The following is a 24,530-nucleotide window of genomic DNA, read 5'->3' as shown; positions in this document are numbered from 1 at the left end:
CCAAAGTGCATCACCCAGAAGTGCTCAGATTTGGACTGGATTCAGGCTGAGCATCCAGGGAGCTTAGGAGGTTGCCTGATTTTTCACCTCCAGCTTCAAAGCTCACATTAGCATTTCTCCCCAAGGCTTCTGAGAGCTGGCACAGCTAATGTTGATGGGAAAAAAAACCCCTTGAGTGACAATGAGAGGAGAAAGGTGTGTCATCTGCTGTCATCAGTGGCTGCAGTAAGTGCTTCTGCTGACACCTGACAGCAATTAGCCTGGGCTGAAGATTTGACTGGAAGCTTCAAAAGGTGCTGGAAGGCTCTGTACAGAGTGGCTGCTGAAACAAAGGGGAAGCCTTGGCTGCTGGGGGGGCACAGGGGTTTCCTCAGCACCGGGATGGATGCGATTCCCAGCCCTGTTCCTGCCGGGCTCAGCTCACCTTGCAGCAGCAAGGAGCAGGTGCTGTGCGTGGCCCAAGGCAAGCAAACCTCCCTGCTCCCCTCCTGCTCCAGTGAGTGCAGCTGCTCTGGTGCATGCAGGGCCACCACCGGGGTCTGCTGGTGGGGCTGGCTCAGCTTGTTCCCTTTTCTGTTTCCTGCTGGAGCTTCAGCTAAATAAAAGGCTGTTTGGGGGAGTCTGTTCTGTGGCACGCAGACCCTCACAGCCTTGTTTAAAAAGAGTGTGAACGCTGACAGCAGGGTGGCACATCCTTTCCTCTCTAGCTGTGTTTTAGAATCTTAATGAAATATGAAAATTGATGGCAAAAATAGTGAGCAGAAATGAGTTCCTCTTTGTTTCAAAAAAGTGAAGAATTATTTTCCCTTACAATTTGTATTATAATTTCATGTGCACCTCTAAACTTCTCCTGCTTTTCCTTGTACTGTTTAAACACTTGCTAGACTCTGGTGATTTCTACTCCCAAAATGGAGGAAGGAAGTGTTTATTTGCTGTTTGGGTCTACCTTTTCTCACCCTGTGGCTAGCTTATCTCCCTGATCTCCTCTCCTTGATGAAAAAGCTCTTTTCAAGCTGACTCATGGATGGATGGAGGCAGGACAAGGCTCTAAGGACAGCCTAAATCATGATGGGTGTCAGAGCAACCAATCTTGTGATGGAGCTGCCAGGAAAGCAAATCCCAAGGCTCCTGGGTGTAATGCACAATGGGAGATGTCAGGAGAAAAATATTGGTGCTGTGTTTCTGTAGACAATGTTCATTGTCTGTTTAACTGTGCCCAGTGTATATAGGAGCATGCATTAGAAAATGTCCCAAAAATATTAATTTGAACACAGCCTACTCTGTTTCCTCATACAAATTGAGACATACTGGCCAAGTCCTGCTGATGCTGGTGTAGCTCTGCTTAAACCAGGCTGGTGTTATGCTCTCTTCCATGAACTGGAATTGCTGCGTGAGGAACTGCTGCGGTGTGAGCCTTCCCAAACAAGTGAGAAGCTGGGGGGAGCTCTGGAGAGACGGCTGCCTTGATGGGGAGGGCTTGGGAGCCCAGTATGCACAGGGTCTGTTACTCAGAGCTCTCTACAGAGGCTTCAGGTAACTCCTGCCCTCAGTTCCTACACCCATGGCCGGGCACGTCCCCTGGGCTGTGCCCTGCAGGATATCTGCACCTGGGAGGCAGATTGGACTTGGCTTTTCCCAAATTCCCCCGTCTCTGCCCTCCTGGGGCTTCCCTCCCCGTGAGCTGCAGGGCAGGCAGCCCATGTATGGTCACTGCCTGGGGAGAGGCTCTGCTGTGCCAGCAAGCCCCAGGCTTTTCCTTGCCACCACCATCCCCAGCTGTCTTGAATTCTCCAGATCCTTGGAGGAGTCTCAAGGGTCTCTGCTGAAATGACTGCTGTTGCTAAGTATACCCACGGTTGGAAGGAGGTTGTTTGGGAAAACTGATACTTGGAGAGTTTTTGGACCCCTCAGTGCACCAGATTCCTTGGGGGTGGAATGGAGGGATGGCTGATCCCTGCTCAGGAGTAACTGCTCACAGTTTGACCCAGCTGGGCTCATTAAAGTGGAAAAATAGTAGGGAAATTAACAGGGGAGGACCAGATGGATTATTTAATGAAGCTGGGTTATACTTCTGGTTTCCAAATTGGATATAGGTGGTCTGGCAGTGGCATTAGGGATAAAGAACTGTCTCTAATTATAGGAGGTATCAGGTGCCTTCACTGTCCTTTTCTCCTTGAGGAAAAAAAAATAAATTAAGCCTGGCTTGCCTCACCTTGCCTCCAGGCTTATTTTGCTATGTAAAGCTATGGGTTTGGAGGAGTGTGTGTTGAAGCAGGGGATTGCCCAGCAGCCTTCATTTGAATTGCACTTTTCTTTTTAAACCACAGAACACTCTCTGCTGGCTGAAAGGCTGTCTTTTTAAAAACTCTTGGTGTGAAGTCTGGCTCTGAAGCTGGTGGGAATCCCTCGCCCCTGGATTTTGTAAGGTGAATTTACTTCAGAGGGTTTAGGGCTTTCCCCCAAATCTGAAAACGCTGTGATAACTGGAAGGGCTGGCTGTGCAGCACGGAAGTGCTTAACCTTGGTATGCCCTGGGGATCCTGGGCCCCTCTGCTCTGACCTTCACTGACCTTGCTAATCCAGCCCTGACTGATGCTCTGCCTGCATCCCCCTTTGCATCTGTCACCCTGTGACCCACGTGCCCAACTGGGGGGTCTGCCTGGGGGCTGAGCTGACTCCCTGCTGCCCTGGTGCTCTCTTCAGAGCTGGGCTTGCTCCCAGCTAGCCACTCATCCAGCCTGGCTGCTGCCTCTGTCAGGACACTGGCTCACATCTGGACACCCCACCTGGCCAGGAGGTGCTCCAAACCTCCTCAGTGCCATGTTTTTGTTGGGAACAGCTTTTCCTTTGAGGGGGGTGGGAGTCCTGACCCAAACAAAGTTGTTGCTCAGGCTCCAGGAGGCATTGGTATGACCACCAGGCTCCTGAGACTGTAGTCTGGCTGTGAGTGACTGAAAACCTGCAGTGGTGCTCAGGGGCTCAGAGGGAACACCACAAGGATTTGGGGCTCTCACTGCATCCTCCCCCTGCTGCCCTCCTGGCACAGCCCAGCTTTGCACACCTGCCTTGGGGGAATGGAGCCTGCTCACCTGGAACAGCTGAGGGAGGGCTCTGCTCCTCCAGCCTGCACAGCAGCCTGACCTCCTGTAGCTGCACTTCCTCTTCTCTTTAGGAGTCCAATAAACTCCTGATCAGGCTGTCTTGGGATTACTGAGGGGTGCTTTGGCATCCTTGGAAGCCAAATGCATGGGGAATGGATCTTCATGGTGTGGTTCTGTTCCAAAGCCACTCATGGGGAGAGGCCTTGGGGATGCACATCAATGAAAGGAAGACACAGGAGTGTGTGGTAGGGGCTCAGGCCTCTTTACCCAGGTCGTGTTCTGGATCATGACCACCTGGTATGGGTCAAAAAACATGTCCTAGGAGGTGCTGCACACTCTGGGAAAGCAGCTGTCCTGCAAGACATGGATTTGGCATGATCAGTGCTGGAGGAGCACCCACAGTGCCCAGCCAAGGTCAGGGTGTCACCATGGTGGGTGTGCTGTGGCTACTGCCTCAGGGATAGAGGACAGGTTATCTCTGCTGCAAGGCCACACAGCTGAGGTTGAGATGCTCAGGAAGGGGAAGGGATGCCCTGATGTAGAACTTGCCCACTGTGGGTTTGGTACCCAGAGGAGGTGGTTTCCTACCGGACCTGTGTGTGACATCTGCCAGGCCTTGGCAGCTGTCTTAGGTAACCCAAGGCACCCCACACTTGACAGCTGTGTTCAGGCACCTGAATCACTCCCTGATTTCCCAGAATCAGCCAGGAAGCACACAGCACTAGTGAGACTGGAGCCCAGCTCTCCTGAGGCTGGCCCAGGTGTCTCACAGCCCTCAGCCTGTTCCACAGAGGCTCAGTCACGAGTGGGTTAACCAGCCCCACTTGGAGCCCATGGATGTTTTCCTTGCCAGTGCATCCATCCTAACACACACCAGATGTGTGAGGCAGCCTTTGAAGTGCCTTAATCCCAGGTTTTGGCACTCAGAGTTGTCTTTCTCACCGGCAGGTCTCCGGTGCCTTTCTGGGGGCTCCACTCCTGCAGCCCCCATCCCCTGCAGGATCACTGGCAGCAAGGCAGGACAAAACATCTTCTGGTATTTGCTACTTTAAGCGAGTCCCTCCTGGGGTGGGCTGCTGGGGCTGGCAGCAGAGCTCCACATGCAGTCACACACGGGAGTGTCAAACCCAGGAGCTGCTCGGGTTCAGCCTGTCTCACATGAGCAGCGGTGGTGCCCAGCAGCCTGGTAACTGTCCAAGAAATACCTGGATGAAGAGGAAGATGCAGGAGCAAACCCAGCTGGGTTTATTAATGAATGGGAATGGCAGTCAGTGGGCTTCTGTTGACTTAATTGGTGACTTCCATCCAGTGGTCTGAAAACCTGGGGCAATCTGCAAGCAGTTGATCTGAGAAGTGCAAGACTCAGGTTAGCTGGAGCTCAGTTGGGATTTCTCCTGCTATTGCAGCGACATGTAGGCCCAAAGGCTTTTGCCAGTGTATGTCAGCCCATCCCTGTGCCTGCCATAGAGAAAGCTCTGCCAGTTTGCATCAGCTGGAGCTCTTTGCTTCTTTTGCTTACATGCTTATTTTGAAAACAGATTTTTTTTGCTAGGGATTCATTCTGCATTACCAAGGAAGCCTCTCTCCCAGCTCTAGGTATCTGTTGCTTGCTGCAGTTGACTAGAGAGTTTGTGCAGTGCCTTTTATCTAGTCCTTGCCAGAGAGCTTGGAAAATATGATCTCTTCTCCTGTGCTTGTGCACGCTTGTGCTTTTCTGCTGCAGAAGCAGTTTCCTTTCCAGTGCAAGCTTGCTCTGGAGCCATTAGCATTGACAAATTCTGAATTATTGACAGACCCCAAACAATCATGGCTGCCAACTATTTAGGAGGGCAGAGTTCTCTCCCAGTAAAATTGATGACAATAATAATTTCCTTTTGAAATAAGTGCCTCCTTGCAGTTGCCACATAGCTTCCCATACCAGGAGCTGGCAGCATTGTGCCCAAGCTGAGCTGTCTTGAAGGGCAGACTACTGTGATACTCAGGCTGTGCACCCCTGCTCTGGTGGCCCCTCTTCCTGGGGGTGGCATTTGTCTCCTCTGCTGCTTCTGCACTCCAGCTGCCACCTTCCTGCATACAGCATTAGCTGCCCTTTGTGCAGAAAGGCTCCTCTCAGCCTTTTTTTGGACCTCACTTTGGAGCATTAATGACTATTCCCCCTCGACAGAGCCGTGTGTCCTCAAGCTCTCTGAATACATGGTGATGCATTTGGGAGCCCTTTCCAAACAGCTCCTGTCTTTTGCCCAGCTTAGCGAGGGAAGCATGGATGGATACAGGCAAGCTGATCTTAGATGCCTTTCCCTGGGACAAGGAGCAACTTGAAGTGAGTGGTGCAGGAACTGTCTGATGGTGCTTGGGAGTTCCTTCTTATCCATTTGGTGTCCCCTGACCCCAGCTGGAGTGACAGCCCAGCAGCATGAAGCGGAGATTAATGTTTGCTAAAACTGCTTGTGTTGCACAACACGGTGCTGCATCAGAGCCTGGAGCCAGCTGCAGATGAGCTAATGAGTTTATATTGGGCAGAAGCTGTATTTTACTCCTTGAAAGCTGTGTGGTCAGCTGAGCAGCAGGGCTGGACACAGGGCTGCAGTGGTGCAGGGGAACTCACCTACAGGCCCATCCACAAACCGTGCTGCATGGCTTTGGGCACTGCTCAAATGTGTCACACAGGTGCCACCTGGTGAAGGAAGGTGGTGCCTCTGTTACTGGCAGTGCACTCTCATACCCAGCCTGGCAGGTGTCTGAAGGTGTCTTCAGATGCCCAGTGCCATCTAATCCACCCAATGAAAGCAAAGACCACTCCATTTATTTTAAACAGACATTCAAAATTAAAATTCATTCAGCAGCTTTCCAAACCTTGGTGAGCAGAGACTCGTGACAAAGCAATGTGATGCTATAAAAAGGCCTTTTGAAGATTTTTCCTACAGTGTCTGCTGGGGGAAGACAACCTCTTGGCAGCAGCTGCCTGTAGCTTATCCATCCTGGCTGGAGTCCTTTGTCCTGCTTCTTGGCCTTGCGGTAGACAAGCATCCCTAAGAGATGGAGCCTGCCTCCTCGGGGCCAGCAGTTCCCCTCCTGTCCTGTAATGACCCTCCCGTGTGGGATGGGAGTGTCTTATCTGCAGCCATTGTTTTGTCTTCCTGTCTCTTTCCCAATGGCTTTGTTGATTTAACACATTATATAGATAGCAGTGCACAGTACCATTAATGGTGCTGGCTCGACATGCTGGACCAGCTGCACTCCTCCGGGGCTTGGCTCAGTCTCTTGGCCTTGGCCCTGCTCTGGGAAACCTGGATGGTGCCTCACTGCAGTGGCTCAGGTGGTCTCTTGCTGTTTGCCCAGCCCTTGGTGCAACAGGAGCCCAGATCTCCTTTAACTGGCCTGGGCTGCCCTGGTAATGCTTCTCTCCTTCCCCTGCTTTTAAAATCCATCCTTTGTCCTTGTGTGTGTCACCCCTGGGGCAAAAGCATCTTCTCTCACAAGGCTTGTGAACTTGCATCTTCCCCTCTCACTGATAAATGAAGCAAACTCCAAGATGGAACCTAGTGATTTTAGGTTTATGGATGTACCCCTGAGGTTCCCCAGGGAGTGTCCATTTCCCATTCTGTGTGAGGGTCAGAGCTGGGGTAGAGGAAGAAGAATGCTCCTTCTAGATCCAGCTTCTGATTCCCTCTCATTTCTGCCTCTTTGGATATCAGAGGAAGAGAGTCATCACTGATCCCATGCCAAATATTTCAGACTTAGTATGACACAGTGTTTGTTGGCTGTTTAGACCCACAGTTATACATGTTTCTCATGGTGCTCCTCTGAGCACATCGGCCTGGCAACAACTCTGAGCCAACAGAGCTGGCTCCTGCCTACAGCACCCCCTTCCTGAACCCATGGGGTCGTGCATTGCCTTGGGAATACCCTCTCCTGACTCATGCCAGGACAGAGGAAGGTTTGCAGGGGAGCACTGGACTCCTTGCCCTGCGCCCTGAGCTGATTGCAGAGGTGGGGCGCCCTGCCCTCCTGGCAGCACACTGTGGTGCTTGCAAAGAGCTGCTCTGGGGGGAAGGAGACAATGTGCTGCTTTTGGCTGCTGGGCCTGCTAGCTCCTCAGCATTATCTCTTGTTTGCCTCTCTTGGTCTCTGTATTTGGCTGCCTGAAAGTGAGTGCTGGCAGAGTTAGGTGGAGTGGGTTAAGTGGGAGTTCAGGGTGAAGGAGAGGTGGGCAAACCCTTCCCTGCAGGCCAACGTGTAAACCACACCATCTGTGCAGCTGAGGTTCCAGTGAGGCGCCCTTTCCCCTCAACTGGGGCTCCTGGGGGGCAGCTGGGCAAGTGCTGATGCCTGCCAGGCTGGTTTCCAAGTGGTGGAGGCATGTGCCTGGTGAGGAGAGGCTGCTGGGATGTCAGGACAGGGGGAGAGCTGTGGGATAGTGGCAGAGGGAAAGATGCATCATTTAAAAGGAAAACCAGAGACCATCCCCCATCTATTCCATTGCCTGGGGGCTGCTGGTGGAGGCACAGGGTCTGAGATGGGGCTCTTAGTCCTTGCTGGAGATGTGAGGCGGTCCCTATGAGAACATCTTCTGGGGTGGGATCCCACCACTGCCATGCAGGCACGGGCCTCTGGGAACCATGCTGGCAGACGGTGGCACTTGTAAAGGACTGGCCCTTGCAGCGACTGTGCTTTGGTGCTGACAGTGGCTGACATCCCAGCAGTATTGGAGAGAAATGCTTGAGCTGTATTTAGCAGGACTAGGGTATTTTTGTTTCTTTTTTTCCTTTCCCTTGACCATGTGTGAGCCTTCAACTGATTTTGCAACTAGTGCTACATAGCAGAAGGATTGTGTAATTAACGGGAACTGGTGCAGCCCTATCTCTCTGGGACTCCAGCCCTCCTTCCCACAGGGATGGAGGCAGACCCACTCTCTCCCACAGCATTTCACCTTCTCTGCCTTCCCTGCTGCTGGGAAGAGCTTTGGGGAACTCCAGTGCCACACAACGTGCTCCTGGCTGCTCCAGTTCCTCTGCTGGGCTGGTGTTTTGCTGCAGAGATTTATGGTGGTTCTCCCAGCTTAAACTGAGCCAAAAAATAACAGATGAATTAATTCTTTTTTTTTTTCTTCCTGTGTCCACTGTACTCCTACCCACTTCCTGGTGGGAGCAGGGGGTTTGTTTCTGTGAAAGGATCCAAGCAGCTGTGGGACTGATGCTGACCTTGCTGCTGCTGGACACATGGTGTGACTCACAGTGATGCACGTGGCAGTGAGGGGCAGGAGAGGAGAGGCGGCCCAAGGTGCCTCTGCACTCCAAGGCAGTGGTGTGGGACCTCTCCTGCACTGCTCTCTCTCTGTGGGCATGTCCTCTGTGCTTTTGAGTTTAAATGCTCCCTGCCCCACAGAGATGGGGATAGTGACTCTGTCCGTTCCCCTTCTTGGAAGCTGTGGGTCCTGCCCTGCTCTTCCCGTGGTCCTGCAGGACCCCGCTGATGCTGGAGGAAGGATGAAAGTTTTCTTGTCATATTTAATATATTTCTCAAAGATGAAAGCCAGGAGAAGGGCAGGAAGCCTTCTCCAGAGGTCGGGTGGCCCAGCCATCATGAAATATTTTTCCAGGCAGAGTTCAGTACCAGGAATTTCTCTCCCTGGGAGCAACACAGAGCTCAGCCTGCTGCCTGATGCAGTTAAGGACCCCCCTTCCTCACTGCCTCACTTCTGGTGTTTCCAAATTATCTTAGCACCTTAGCCCAGTAAGAGCTAATGTCGTGACCTCTCCCTAGTCCTGCATTTCCTCATCCAAGCATGGTTTCTGTCAGCCCTGTTCATTGAAAGCCCCATCTCTGAGAGGCAGCCAGTCCTGGAACTGGGGTGGAAGTCTGCCAAGTGCTTTCAAGACAAGGAGCTCATGCTGGCATCCTCCGGGAGTCAAACCAGCGTGGAGCCAAGGCTCTCTTGCTGGGGGAAATAACAGCTTTTCCTCTGCCCATTTACACAGAGACCTTCACCTCCCATAGGTAGCAGTGTGCTGGTACCTCCAGGAGGCTCCTGCCTTGTCTGGGTGACAGTGGCTGCCTTCCTCCTTGCCCCTCCTCGGCTCCCTGAGGATCGCCTGGCATCTCTGCCTGAATGAGGAATGCTTGCAGTGATTTCATTCAAGCCCCAGTTGCTGCTGAGCTACATCTCTGCCTGCCAGGGCTCCTTCAAGTTCCTCCTTGCCTGGCTCGGACCATGGGAGTCACTGGCAGGTTTGGGCTGATTCTCTCCAAAACGAAAACCCTGTAGGTGCACACTTCATTTCAACTCTGGCCAATTGTGGTGAAGTCAATAGGAATGCTCACATGCTTAAATCTAATTACTCCTGCAAGCACTTGCAGGGCTGGGACAAGCTTTTTTTTTGGCAAGAGAACTTTTGTGGTGGATCTCTTGCATCTTCTCACTGAATTTAGAAAGAAAAATATGCAGTGTGATATCATCTGAGCAGCCCACAGAGTGAGGACAGCATCAATGTCTGTGCTTTGTGGATTTTGTTGTTCATAATCACTTAGGTGATGCTTACTAAATGCCTGCAGGGGAAAAAAACCAAGCTGTTTTGAAATGAAGAGACAGTGGAAGGGAGGGCAGGTACTTCCTTTTTTATTGAGATTTCTTGGTGTATTTCATGGGCAACTTCCCCATTTCAGCTTACCAGGTGTCAAGAAACATTTCTGCAGGAGAGATTGAAAGGAAAGGTATAAATGAGAAGAGAGGGACTGAAAGCAGAAGGCAGGTGAGGGTCTCAGCAGAGTGGTTCCATCATAACTGCTCCCATTTTGCAGACAGCCAGAGGAATATTCCCACTTTCCTTGGGGAACATGGGCAGGCCATGCCATGAGCACCATGATGTGCAAGTATAAGGCAGGGCTGGAACTTGCTAGATGCAAGTCCAGGCACCTGTTGGTTTGGCATAATAGAGGTTCTCTTTTCACCCAAAGAGCACACGTGGACCAGGAGATGCAGTTCAGGGAGAAAGATTTTTCTGCTTTTTCCTCCCAAGCCTACTCCCATGAGGAGGCAGCACGAAGAACAACCATCGGAATGTGTGGCAGATGGGCATTTTGTTTTAGCAGGTGACAATCTTAGTCCTTCATCAGACACTCTTGCACATCTTTTATCTCCTGAAATATCAGTGTTTCATGGAGGCAAGCCAGATTTAGCCGAATTTTTTGCCTCTTGCCTGATTTGATGGCTGGGAAAACTGAGGCACGGGTGACTTGGTGACTCGGTGAGGGGCAATGTTTGAGAGCAGAAGCAGGGTGCAGGCTGCTTGCCTGCCTGAGGCTGCAGCTCTGTGGCTTCCCCCAAATTCTTGCTGCTATCTCCATCCCAGAAGAACGTTTTCCTCTGGTGTGGCATTTCCCAGTGCTAAGCCCCTGTCGTGTTAATGTGACTCTTGGCTCACCTTCGGACGTGCAGGGACTGTGTGGAGGCGAGACCTTCACGCAAGGCTTCTGCTGTGAATGGAGCGGGAGTGATTTACAGCCCGTCGAGAGCAAGTCGCCAACCTGGATGTCTGCTCCCTAGGTGCTTTGTGTAATCAGAAAAACAGTGGTAAAAGTGCGAAAAAACAGAAGGGAAAAAAAAAGAAAAAGAAAGGGCGGGGGAGAGGAGGGGGCTGGAGAAGATGAAGGAGGGAGAGCGGAGTTAGAGGCAGGAGAGAATCCCCCTGGCAGGGGAGCGGGGAGCGCCGGGCTTTGTGCTGCGCCCCCAGAGATTCTCCCGTGGCGCTTCCACGAGGCGGAGGGGGAGGAGGAGGTAGAGAGGTGGAGGAGGCAAGCCGGGGGTGTGGAGCAGGGGGGGGCGAGCAGAAACAAAAGGAAACCAGCTGCAGAACTTCCTGGAGGCGGCGAGGGGCCGCGGAGCGCGCAGTGCCGGCTCCTGCTGCGCGGGGCGGGGAGGGGAGGGGGCGGCAGCGGGACCCTGCCCGCCGTGCGCCGCCACCATGACCAGCGCGATCCTCCGGCGCAACTCCAGCAAGCAGGGCCTGCAGAACCTCATCAGGTGAGCGCACACCTGCCCGGGCACCCGCCCCGGCTCCCGCGGGATGTGCCCAGGGGCGCGGTGGGGAAAGGGAGCGTCTTCCACGCCGACCATCCTCGGGTCCCTCTAAATCGGCGGGATTTCCTCCTTACCCTGGTTCTCCAGCAGACCCCATGCATTGGAAGGAAGGATAATAGATAACCCTCCCTCTCCTCCCCTAAAGCTGTATGAGAAAAGCAGATTTGAACTTACTGATGGCTTTTCCAGGAGCTCCCGACTGAAATAACTGAGCACAACTGCACTGTGACACTCACCTGAGCCGCTGCTTCCCCTCTCCCTGCGAGGCATGTCTCAGTACGTGGCTTTTTGTGTCTCCCGAGTGCCGAACGCTTCTGCCTAGAAAAAGGGTTTTCCTTTTTTCCCCGCAGGAACTGTACGCTGTGCACGCTGTGATGCTCGTTTTTAATTCAGACATCAGTACGGGGCTGGATCCTCCCAGGGCTGCGAGCTGACACCGCTCTTTTTTTCGATTTAATTGATCACAATAGTGCTTTGAACCTTTCTCTCGGAGTATAATTGCCAGGGCAGGGAGGTGGATGGCTCACTTGGGCTTTTCCCGTTTGTCAGCGGCGCTGAGCCCGGCAGGACGGCTACATTGTCTGCTGGCTTTGAGATTCCCTGCCATGCGGTCACTGTGCCCTTCCCCGGGGGCTGGAATCGCTGCTTCCCTCCGTGGGTCTCTGGGATCCACCTCTGGATGATGGTGGTGTGCCGCTCTGATGGCCCTGACTGGGCTGAAGAGAGGCACTTCCCACCTTTTCACGTTTAGCTGGGCAGATGGATGGGTGAGAGGTGGGATCAGGCAGTGCTGGACTCACATTCTGCATCTCGGGTGCCTCTTGGCTCCCTTGTGCTCACTGTGAGTGCTGGTCTCCAGCTGGGAGGTGGAGGATGTCATGGTGGGGTGTATTTCACCTGGCATTTTCCAGTCAGTTTGGGATCTCCTCGACTGGCAATGCAGCCTCTAAACCTCATCTCCCATTAAGTTTCTTGCCTTGGAAGGGAAATGGGCACCTACAGCCCATCTAGTCCTGGCCACTGCTGCCCTTCTGGACCCAGGGAAGTTGGCTGGGAAGCTCCCCCTGGTTGCACAGGCCCCTGGGGTGGAAAATGGGCAGGAGGAGCTGACTCCTCTCGGTTCATCCTTTGTTTGGCCTGTTGGACCCATTCCCTGGTCTCAGCCCAGGGGATGGGATCTGAGTTACACATCCGTGTTCCAGAGCACGGCTTTGTCAGCAGCTTGCGAGGGGTAGGGAAACCTCTGGGGTGTGCAAAGGCAGGGATGAGCTCAGATTTGGGGCCAGCTGGTACTGAGGAGGGCCAGGGAAATGAACTGGGGTGGGGATCGCCTGCTTACAGCTGGGTAGCAATTTATTGTGCAGGGTGACAGATGGGGGGAGCAAGGGGAAGCACATGTGCTTCATTCAGAGAAAAGGGGTGTCCAAAGGACTGTTCTCAGCACAGCCTAAACCAGGGGTGTTTTCCATCCTGAGTGACATTTCCAAGTTCCTCCTGCTTTGGATAAGGGACTTTTGGTGTCCCAGAGACTCACAGGGACTTTTTTACAAGGTGACATGTTTCCTGAGTAGGGTTATTACACTTAATTGATTGAGGTTTAGCTTTGTGGCTGTGTTTCCCAGTCCTGCTTACAGATGAGGCGTGGAGTGGGTTGTGAGGGATTTCCATGGTTTGCACACAAAAAGCCTCACTTATGCTCACAGGATTCAGCAGTGGAGCAGACAGGGTCTGCTCCATACACACCATAGCTCATTTTGCAGCTGTATTTTTCTCCTGGAGCAGTTTCTCCTGGAGTTCCAGAGATCAGCTGTGGGGCTGGCTCTGCAAGTCCTGCCAGCTTGGCTGCAGGAAGGAAGGAGCTCCTTTAGTGAATGGCTGGAGGCTCCTGCCTTGAGGATATGTTGCTGTCAAGATTGCTGTGCTCTGCTTTTTTCTGTCCCAAGGTGACTGCAGCAGAGTGGTTACACTGTGTAGTGCTGGGCTCCTCTGGGGTGTCCGGGTGCTTTGGAGAGCTGGAGCACACAGTGGAACCAGCAGCTCAGAGCCATAACCACGAGCCCTGGGGAGATCACTGTGGTGTCAGGATTTACCTGGCTGCTCCTGCTGCAGGGCAACAGCAGGGATAACCAGGGAATTACCTTCTCTGAGCATTGCTCAGCTACAGGAGCTGCTGGCCAGCTACCCAACAGCTGGGTTAAGGGTTCCTGAGCTGAAACCAGTGTAAGTCTTGTGGATTTGGGGATGAAGAGCTGAGTCCCAATGCTTTAAGCATCCTTCCTTGTGCTTGATACAAAACCCCAGCATTTCAGACAAAGGCCCCATGGGTGGAGCATCACCTGCATATCGGTCCCAGGAGTCAGATTTGCAATAAATGGCTTTTCCACTGACTGCTGACAGGCTTAATGCACGTGGTGCTCTGGCGTGGTTTGGTGTGCTTGGGATCCCTAGGGCACCTTGGAGACACCTGGAGGCTGAAGCACTGAGCCAGTGCTCAAGGAAACATCTTTCACCTTGCCCAGCCAGGAGGTGGGCTGGAAAAGTTAGCCCTCCTTCTTCCCCAGTGGCTTTGCAGAAGGTGCAGGCAGGGAAGTTCCGTTGAACATCTGAAAAGCTGGAGGCTGAAAAGGGCCCAGGGTGAGGCCTTGCAACTGCAGAGCACGAGTGGCTCAGTAATTGCCTGGGAAAGGTATGAGAAGAATGGGCAATTGCAGGGCTATCTACCTTCTCTGCTTTGGCCTGTGTGCCCAGGCACTCCCCTTGTCCAGCATAGTTTCTCTATCAGGACATCACTGGGGAAATATTTCTCCCTTTGTAGCACGCTTACAGCGATGATCCCTCACACGCCCACAAGGTTTTGTGTTTTTTTAAAGTCCTCTCCAAACATGAGCCACTTTATCTTGTTATCACGATCTCTTTCTCCTTATCCTTTTAATGAATTCCTATAAATAAGATAGGGATCCAGCACCTGTCATGTCGATTCATTCAGCTCATTATCTGCTCCTGCTGGAATTTAGTCTCCCTCTATTTATCGAGCCTGAAGTGTTTCACAAAAGAATATGGCTGTTTAATTAACCTACAAGTCATTCTCTCTGTGAAGCAGCTGTGCTGCTCCTTGGAACTGGATTATTGGGCCTTGTGGTTGACACTGCTCCCACTGGGTGCTGTGGTGGCTTGCTGCAGTGGTGTCCCCATCTCTGGGCTCTGGGTGCCTGGCTGGGATGTGCTGCCCTGGGATGGGGTGTGTGGGCATATGGATGTGAGTTGGGAGCACTGCTGCTCTTGTCTCTTTAATCTTTGAACCTTTCTCTCAGAGTATAATTGCCAGGGCAGGGAGGTGGCAGCATGTGGCTGAATCTGGGGTGCCAGTAGGAAGCGAGCTGTGATTTGTTCTTGGGGAAAAGGGACAGTGTTCTTACATGCTACAACACCCCTTTGCTTCCCAGCACAACCTGGTTCAGAGCAGGGGCTCCAGGGCATGGCTGCTCCAACTCTCTATAATAACCAATGTCTCTAATTGTATGTCTTTGCAATGCCATGGAGCTTGAAGTACAAATAATCCTGTGGGAAAAGGGGGCTGAATCTTGAGGATGAAAAAGCTCAGGGGAAGAAAACAAGTCTGAAAATGTGATCATGGGATAGAGCTAATTATTTACTCTGTAGGATGGGATTTTTGCTTTGTTATCTTCTGTGGAGTCATTAACATGGGAAGCCAGAATGTGAGATCTGAAATGAATCTTGCACAGTGCTGTGTTTTGGCCTGCTGTATGTGATGAGATGCTTGCCACCTCCAGCACTCATGTCCTGACACCCATGAGCTGCTGCAGGGCCCTTTCTTACTCCTTACAACACATTACTGCATTTCCAAGCAATGCTCTTGGTGATGCCTGGAGTTCCTCAGCACTATGGTAGCTTTAAAATTCCCTGAACTTGGATTTTGGTGCGTGTCATGAGTGTGATATTTAGTTTGATCAGGATATGGGGGCTCTGCCCAGCTCTGCAGGATGCTTTCCTCTCTGCCTGCATTCGACGTTTCCCAAAGCTTGCCAGGATGTGTCTCAGCAGGGAAGATGCTACTCCAGTATTTTTGTCTTGACCTCCTGAGTGCTGAGCTGGGAACAAGGAGCTGGAAGCACATGGGAGGGCTGGATGGAGCTTTGAAGGGGAAGAACATTTATGTGGGGTGGGGGAGTGTGTGGTCGATGCCAGGACATGGTCTGGGCACAGTTTGTTGCCTGGGAGATAGCTCCTGCCTCCAGGGGCTACTGCAGCACCGCTTTGCTTCAACTCCCTGGCTCCCAGAGAGGTGTAGGGAACAAGGAATTCTTGCTGTGGAGAAGTGGGGCTGCTCTTTAGGGGAAGATGAGGAAACTGAAACATGTAGGAAAGAGCCATTAGAGAAATTGTGTGGGAAGAGGAGGGAGGGATACCTGCATGGGGACACCAGGGGACACAGGGCCTTCACCAGTGTGATTCATGCTTTGCTGTGCTGCCTCAGTGTGTCATGAGGAGCCTGTGGTGCTTCCCTTCTTGAGTCTTCCCTATTTTGGTGTTTTTATTGGTGGCATTCATTTTTTTATCCCTCTGTGCCACATTGGCATGGCCTGGGGAGAACAGATGGGCACCTTGGTGGACCCCACAAGCGGAGGGCAGATGGAAAGGGAGACATGAGCAGAGGCTGCTGGCAGGGAGGAGCATCCAGGAGAGCCCTTTGGGCCTGACTGATGGCGTGCCTGGGGGATTTCCACATCCCAGGGTGCCTTCTGTGGTGCCAGCTGCTCGCAGGGTGATGCCACCATATTCTGCATCCAGGAGGAGCGTGGGGGTTTGCAGCCCAGCTGAGCTGTGGGGCAGGGTGAGGGTAAGGGCTAAGACAGTGTGTGGTGGGTTGGTCCCTCCCTGGGTGCCTTGTGGGGTGCCCACCCTCAGCTTTCACCCCAAGGATAACAGCTCATCCTTTCCCTCTGGTTGAAGCAGCTCATCTGTCCCCTCTGAGCACTCTGTGGATCCATTCCCAGATTTTTTCCAGCCCTGGGGTTTGTTTTGTCAGAACTGCGTCTACCATTGACCTTTCCCAGAAACCGGTGCATGGGTTTTGTTTGCTTTAGCCTGGCCTGACCCAGATTTTTACCTGCTCTCAAGTAATTGGATGTTCAGGGCCTGAACTTTGAGCCCATGGAAATTTTGGGAAGCTGTAGTGAGCCTTTGAGCCCATCAGGGCTGCAACCACAGGTCATTGGCATCCTCTGATGGTGTGGAGAAGGACCACCATGTGTATCTGAGCATGGCTCAGCTAGAAGGGGCACTGGTTGGAGAAGCTGAGGCCTGAGACACCAGCTGGGATGGTATCTAGAAACTAATTTTCAGCTTCCAGATTTTTTTTGATTTCTCCTTCTTGCTCCATTTCTAACTCTTCCAATGGAGCATCAAATAGCATCAGCACCATCCCTCAGCTCTGTGCTGGGCAAAGGGCAGCTGGGGCTGCCAAGTGCAAGAAGCTGGGGTGCCATGCCCTCAAACACAGGATTTTGGGATCAGTATTTTGGGGCAAAGACTCTTTTCCTCATGAAGATACTCTGTCCTGGTGCAGCAGGGAGCGAGGGCTTGCTGCTGCTCTGGTTCCTGCTGCAGCTCAGCTCTCAGTGATGGCCATGGAGGAGGAGATCTCAGCTGTCCCAGGGATGGAGCAGCCGCGTTCTCACGGCCTCCTGTCCCTGCTCAGACAGCAGACTGCCTCCTGCTGCTGGGGACAGTGGGGACAGACACCGCCTCGCCCCGGGGCTGCCAAGGGAGGGCCCAGCCAGCTGTGCTGTAAAACACCACGCTGATACAAATCCTGCTCTTAATCCCGGCTCGAAGCAGCAGGGATAAGGCAATTGCTCACCTCTCTAGGCTCAGACTTGTTCTCCAGCAGGAGTGTGTCAAGAAGGATGCTGGCTGACTGTAGCCGAGGAAGGGAGGCTGTGGAGTCTTGCTTCCCTCTTAAGGAGGAGAAAGATAAAATACAAAAGCAGGGTAAGGCAGTCAGCATCTCTTTGGCAAGTCTATTTTCTCCTCTGACATGCTTCTCCCTTGCAAAAACAGAGGCCAGACTTCCTGCCCTGTAGAAAAAACCCTCAAATTCCTTGAACCTTCGGGCTGAGATGGAGAGACCGTGAGAAAGGGCCGTGGTTCGAGGTCGTACCCAGCACTGGTTTGTCACACCTACTGAATGCAGTGGAGGGCTGGGAGGGCTCAGGCTCCAGCCCTTTCCTCCCCCTGCCAAATTCCTGGCCGGTGATGCTGATACCCGACTGCACCAGCCTATCTATGTGCTAAGGACCCGCGGTCCTGAGGGTGCAATTCATCATCTTGGAGCCGATTCGTTTGGGTTCTGTCTGCCATGATTAAAATCAATAATAATAAAAAGAAACAGTTGTTCCCCCTGGTTGCCTGGTGCCTCTGTGAGGGGTTGTGCATCACCTGTGGTGTCTGGAAGCATGGAGCATTCCATGCACCCTGTTGGAGCCACAGTCCTGGGAGTGGCAGGAGGGGACAGATGAAGCTCATGATGAAGGAGCAGCCCTGCTTTCATCTCTCCTCCAGGGTCTGCTCCTGCCATTTGCCACCAGCTTTCTCAAGTGTGTCTTGTTTTGCTTGTGGAAGCAGTAAATTACCATCCTGGGGCTTTCCCTGCCTGTCATGCCACAGTGAGAGGTCAATCTTTGCAGGGGATTTAATGAAGGCTAAACTAGGCAGAGTTTTATATGTGGCACATGTATGTGTGGCTGTCCATCTGCACATCCTTCTCAGGGCAAAAAAGGGATGTGCTTGGGCAGAGGAAATCCAAGATCTGTTTAAAAAAAGAAGAGTTGCTTTTATTTTTAAAAGGGATATAGGTCTCTGTGATGCTAAATGTGGTTTTCCTTCTATTTCTGTTAGATGGAAGTTTGGGATGTATCGTGTTCTGTTCAGCTGCCTTGGTGTGTCCTTATCACCCCATACGTGCTGCCTCTCCACAGCCCCAGTTCTAGCAGGAGGTGGAGATGGGCTCTGTGGCCACTCCTGGGTGTGAAGCAGCTCCATCCTGCTGTTCACATCCTGGAGGTGACCTGTGATTTATAGGAGAAATGGGGAGGCATGGCCAAGACTGCACAGCTACGTGTGGGGTGGGGAAGCTTGGTATGAGAACAAGGCTGAGGGTGAAGCACAGGGATGCATTTTTGCCTCTCCCCCTGCCCCCCTTCTTGTTCAAACTCTGTAGCCTGGGCTCTGAACGGAGCAATGCAGCTGAGGAATTACATGAATGTATGGGAGGGAGAGGCTTGTGGAGTATCTCTGGCTGCCTTTGACTGACACGCTGCTGTTTCAGAGCTAGAATAACTCTCCCGAGGCGAGGCTGAAATAAACTTCAGGATGTGACATAATAATCCTTGATTTTATTTCTTTTCTCAGTCTCCCTGTATTGTACTGCTGTCCTCACGCTGTTCCTTATTCAGAGGGATGATGACCCAGCTGTAATCTTTGCTGTCCAGCCACGTTACTCCTAAGGCATGGAAACCCATGACTTCTGTGGTGGCCTGACACCAGTGGTCCTGAATGACATGAGTGGAGGCTTTATCTGTATTTCAGCATACTTGACTCAGTCACATCACACAGAGCCATTATATGCCACTAATAAGTGATTAATTTGTTGGCAGAAGGTCAAGTGGGTGAGGGAGTTGTAGCCTTCAGAGGGTGTCCTCTTCCCTTTCGTGTGACAGGGTGAGCTGCACGTCTCCTGCCAGCAGTCAGGGCCCTTTCTAAACGTGTGATAAATGCAATATGAAATAAAGCCTGGCCGCTCTGCTCAGCAGCAGAGGAACTTGCAGATGCTCCTAGGCCATGTTCTGCACTGATGCGTTATCTGGCACTGTGACAGGGCAATGCAGGCTGCATGGAAGGGGAAGGTCCCTTGCATTGGTTCTGGCATGTCCCTTTCCCAAAGCTCAACAGAGAGGAAATGGGATGGCCGCCCTGCCCAGTTCTCCTCTAATTCATGCAGTTCCCAGGGGATATATCCAGCTGTGCTGGACACTGGGTTTTTCACAGGTGATGGGGTAATGTATCTTCTGGGGTTGTACCTGGCTCCTCCTACATCCTGTTCCCCAAACCTCTTTCCTCTTGTGCCCTGGCTTTGTGGGGGAACCTACCCAACAGAGGTGGCAACCAAAGCCAACACACTCCTGGCCTGGTACCCTGGTGAGCTCAGGAGCCAGGAATGTCCAGTGGGTTGGTAGAGGGTTCCTGATTTTTCTGGCGCAGCTCTGCAAAGCCTCTGGGAGGCATTTGATTTTCCTTTCTGGAATTAGCTTTAGTGCTGAAGGTTGGGTTTGGGCCAGCAAAGCTTCCTTTGAGCCGTCAACCATGCAAAAGACTCCTCGAGTCTGCAGAGTTTCCCTTAAACACAGCTCATCTGCTGCCAGAAATTTCCCTTGCCTGAATATTAAAATCTCCTCAAGTGCCGGTGAGGAATTGCCCAAAGGAAACGTGACCTTCCCAGCCATGCTGGCTTGTCTGGAGCGGGCGTTTGTGGCCCTGTGGAGCAGGGCAGCCACAGTGTGGGTGCCTGTGCTGCTGTGATGCAGGAAGAGATGTTCTGTGGTGCAAACAGAAATAAAGCCCCTCCCGTGGCTGGGGGTCCGGAGGGAGGTGAGGTCAGGAGCTGGATGTGAAACAGGCAGCAGGGTCAGAGCAGAAATCTAAGCATGCCAAATGCTTGGAGGGCAGTGTCCCTGTGGGCACAGCTGAACCAAGGTGCTTTCAGCTCATCCTCACACCTGCAGGATGCCCTCAGGAAGAGAGGAGCCCATTCCACAAAGCGTGTTTGGCTCAACCAAGATGTCCAAAAGCTGTTGGCAGAGATGTAGGGATCGTGTAAGAGAAATGACCCAGCCCTGTGATGAGATCTTGCTGGAGCAAATCTTGCCACAGCTCTGGGCTGCTGGGGCCACTGAGGTCTCTCTGCCTTTTCTCCTCCCTTCTCCAGTCACACTAAAGTCTGTTTAAGGGGATGAATTTCCTTCACATTGCATGAAAATCCCTCTATGGAGGGATTTTATAAAGGCAGATGGCTGGATTCAGGACTGTAGCATGCTGTAGCTCATCTTGCAGCTCCTCAAGCTTCAAGTCTTGCTTTCCATTTCCCCACCCTGTGATGGGTGAAATGAAGTTGAGAACTCTTGGTCCCACTGGCAGCTATGAGTCTGCTTCTTCCCCAAACCTCCCCAGCCTGGGACCAACCTGGGGCAGTGCTGGCTGGAGGTGAAGATCCGTGGGATCAGCCTGATCCTGAAGCACTGGGTAATTATTTCTAGGATTGGGAAAGACGGTTGTGAAATACCACTGTGGGCTGAGCACGCTGAGTTACTGAATGTAGTTGTGAACAATTAGAGCAAATGGGAGACCGTGGCCCCGTTTTAGTAAATGGAACCATTTGGAAATTAAATCTTTCCACCTTTTTGCTTCGAAAGGCAATTTAACAGCTGACCCCCTGCTCACACTTGTGCCTGTCCAAATTGAAATTGCACATTTTGTCTGGGGTCCAACAAACCCCTGTAGCTGACCCAAACACAAGGACTTTGGCAAGGCTTAATTTCTCATTCGCTTGTGTTTTTTTGCTTCATTTTGTTTTGTTTGTTTTTCACTAAAGACAAATATTTGTGCTGCTCGGTCAGTCCAAAAGTAATCATCCTTTTTCCTCTGCTTGTCAGTATGATAACTGAACCCCAACGCATCACTTATTAAACCTCCCTCCCCTACCAGCCTGTTTGAGCATGACAGAGAGCTCAGAATCTGAAAATAAATTCAGTTTAGGTGTTTGCTGGAGTGTGCTGGTATCTTTGAATCCGTGGGGGCTTTATCCGCAGCCCTTTTTGCTGAGCAGAGGCATGGTGTTCCCAGCATCACAGCCCCCCCCCAGGATGCTCAGAGTGTCTGAGGCACATCCCAGCACAGCAGCAGGCGGCCTGGAAGCTGGGATTGCTCTGTGGCAAAGCTGGGTTGCTCTGTGGCAAGGGGAGCTGGGAAAGTTATTTCTCTGCTTTTGCAGAAAAATCCTTCTCCCCAGAACGGTCGCCCCCGGCTCTGTCCTCAGCGTGCTCGGAGGGAAGGATGCAGGGACAGAATAGCGAGCCGGTGAGGTCATGGGGAGAGAGTTAGTCACATCCAACTGGGAAAGGGAGAGGGCTGCCAACCAGTGTTGCTCTCACACTGTGGAAAGCTCATGCGGTTCAGAAGGGATCCCCCCTCCTCCAGAGCACCCTGGCCAAGCTGGGGGTGTTGGTGGAGCACCGCCTCTGAAGCGGCTTCCCAAGGAACTGGAGGAAGGAGTGAAAGATTTTAATCAAAATCTAACTTTTTCTGGCATGAACGTGGACTTTGCTTCTCGTAACTGGGGTGGTATGGGCCAGAGGGGGTTAAGAGCTTTTCCAAATTGGAGACTATCTGGAGCTGTCGCACAAGGGAGGGGGATCATGGCAGAGTTTAATGAATGACTTCATTTATATATTAAAAAAAAAAAAACCAACAACAACATGGTGGCTTCCTGCCAGGTCCACAGACAAGGGTTTCTATGGGAACCTGAGGAAAAATAATAAATAGGAGTGTGGGATGAGTAAGGAAGGGAGGAGGGGAGCTCAGGCTCGGGTCTGGGTCTGCTTTGTTCCTCATGGAGACCAAGGTGGCAAGGGGCGATGATGGGGTAAAAAGGGAAAGAGCTGGATTTGGTGCTTGCAGAAAGACCCCACCCAAAATAAGGCAGGCAGTAACTACATTGCAGTGGAGCATTCTCTTGGGCTGGTCCTGGGGTCTGCTGTGTTCCCTGCTCCTCTGTGGGCACAGCAGGCATGGGCAGCCTTTCTTCACTGGGCTCACGGCCTGGCTTTGCTGCCTTGGGGCAGGTGGGAGTTTGGGAGGGCAGTGATTTGGAGTCATCCCCAGCTTCCTGACAGGCTGGTGGTGGGACCGCTGTGCAAAGGGATGCTACTGGGGCTAAGCTCAACAGTCCTGCTTGCACTGCAGAGTAAAATAGGCTCTGAGTGAATCTTCCCTGGAAAGGCTAACAAGGTTCACAGTGTAATTAGAAAGGCTATGTTTTTCATCAATTAATCCCAATGGGCTTTTTCCACCCCCTCCATTGCTGGGATAGGGAGGTATCTGCCCTGAAGTTTAAAAGAAAACAGCTTTTTGGTGAGAGCCATGGTGAAGTGAGGCCCTCTCACGTGCTTCAGAGTCCAGACTGAGGGCAAAGCTGGGCAGGCTGCAGAGTGGCACTCCTGGGGCCAGCTGAAACCTGTCCCTCATTCACCCAAACTAGGCTGAAACACGTCTCAACTAAGGCATTTCTGTTTGGATTTTTTCCTCATTTTCCCTTCCACGGGTTCTTTGTTCCAGTGTGAGTAATGTTGCACTGTATCTCCCATTGAGCAGGTTCATCCTCAGAGGACTTTGGTCCTCAGGATATTCCTGGGGTGAGGAAGTGCAGGTTGGTCTGGGTCCTGCTGCTGGTGGGAGATCGACTTCCCAGCTCCCATGTGTGTGCCTTCCTGAAAGACATTTCTGTAAACAGGCTTGAAAATGCTGGGGGAAACAGCTGTTGTGTCTGCTTTGGATCTGGCTGAGCCAGGCGTGAGTGGGGTGAGGAGGCATCTGCCCCAGCATCTGTGTGCCACAGTCAGGCCTGCCCAGCTCCAGCTGCCATCACAGGCCCTTTGGGTGAGTGGTGCCACCTCATGGCCTGTCCCTTTCTGCCTGAATCTCAGCTGGTGCTGCCAGTGGAGCAGGAGCCGATCCCACGTGGGGAGTGCCTGGGCTGGCGTTATCACCAGAGAAGGAATGTGGCATCCGCCTTATCACTTCCTTGGGGATGCAGGAGGCTGCTCTGTTGACAGAGGCATTATTGTGCAGCAGTTGAGATGTCTGGGAGAAGCCAGGGCAGGTTTTTCTTCTCCACAGGGCTGGCGGGAAGCCAGGCAGGGCAGAGCAGGGCAGGACATAGGTGCTGCCATCCGCCGCTGTTTCTGTGGCTCCTGGTCAGGCAGGAGCAGCTCAACTGCCTAAGGAAACTAATCCCCAGGGTACAGATCTTGCCTTCTGTGGGCCGAAGCTTGAGATGAAGGTGTTGGCTATCTTGCAGCACTACAGGACCCTTTACAAACCCTTCAGACACCTTTCAGCATTGCAGGACCATTTACAAACCCTTCCAAAGTAGGGATGCAAAGCTGTTTTTGCAGGAAATGGTGCTTTCCAGCGGGCTTCAGCAGGTGGGAAGAGGATATGTACTACATCTTCCTTCTAGAGACTTGCAGGCTCTCCTGTGTCTCTCCCAGTGCCCGTGTCCCACGTTGTCCTTGCCCATCAGTCAGTGCCACTGTGGAGCTGTGCTGATGGAGGTGAGGATGCCACTTGAAGGATCGCTGCTCGTGGTGGGAGCGCTCCTCTGCAGAAGGCTCCTGATTGCTGGGGGGACCCCAGGCACCTCAGAGGGTTGTTACCAGGTTTCACAGGACTGCCTGGTGGCATTAACGATGGGTTTTCCCTCTGGCTTGGCAGGCTGACAGCACAGTGGAGCGTGGAAGATGAGGAGGAGGCGGCGAGGGAGCGGCGGCGGCGGGAGCGGGAGAAGCAGCTGCGGTCCCAGGCAGAGGAGGGCCTGAACGGCACCGGGCCCTGCTCGGAAAGTGCTGCTCTGGCACAGCAAAACCAGTAAGAAATACCCCTGGATAAATCCCCTCAGCAACACACCTTTTCCCTGCAGCAAACCCCTCCTGCAGCACCAAGTGTGTGTCCCTGGTGTTTGGGGAAGATGGGGCAGTGCTCTCACAGGTTTGGGCTGGATTTAGTGCACACTAGCAAATAGTGTGCTTTCTTCTTAGGGCAGAAAACCCCACAAGTCCTGCTTTGATTGTTTTCTTGGCTGGAGGCTGGGGGTTTTACTGCCCTGAGAGTTTACACTGAGACAGCTTGGGGCAGGCTGGGCTCTGGTAGGGAGTCCACACTGCCCGTGATTTCAGTGCTTGGTTAAATTTCAACTTGGGAGTCATCCTACACCAAAAGTAATGGAGTTTCCTGATACATGCAAAGACAGATGTGGCTGAGCAGGTGATGCACAATCCCAGGCAGATCACAGTGCAAGCAATCACCTATCCTGGCTAAGCTTCCCATTCCTCCCTCAGAGGATGCTGCCCTGGCACTGGGAAGCATGAAGCAACACCTGAGCTGGTGCCGTTCACAGCTCCAAGAATTAAAATTAACTTTGTGCTTTAATGGGGCAAGTCCTAGGTGGAAATAGCTCAGGAGGCATTTATGGAGATGCTGAGCTCTCTGCTGTCAAAGAG

At 52.4% G+C, this 24,530-nt stretch overlaps 1 protein-coding gene across 2 annotated transcripts in view; it reads left to right on the top strand.

Annotated features, from left to right (window-relative positions):
• Positions 1-24,530, top strand: part of LSP1 (lymphocyte specific protein 1) — a 47,288-nt gene that overhangs the window by 657 nt on the left and 22,101 nt on the right. Inside the window, exons 1-2 of one of the 2 annotated variants that reach the window (XM_054275678.1) lie at positions 11,017-11,121; positions 23,746-23,898. In XM_054275678.1, the coding sequence (XP_054131653.1) occupies positions 11,063-11,121; positions 23,746-23,898 (212 nt within the window). In that variant the 5' untranslated portion in view covers positions 11,017-11,062. Of the gene's footprint in view, positions 1-11,016; positions 11,122-23,745; positions 23,899-24,530 lie in introns of those variants that run through there. The other variant, XM_054275677.1, reaches the window with a different exon arrangement.

Source organism: Melozone crissalis, unplaced genomic scaffold, assembly GCF_028551555.1.
Source record: "Melozone crissalis strain CALT ecotype California unplaced genomic scaffold, PUWL_Pcris_2 ptg000018l_1, whole genome shotgun sequence".
Taxonomy (NCBI): domain Eukaryota; kingdom Metazoa; phylum Chordata; class Aves; order Passeriformes; family Passerellidae; genus Melozone; species Melozone crissalis.
This window is presented reverse-complemented; position numbering and strand designations above follow the sequence as displayed.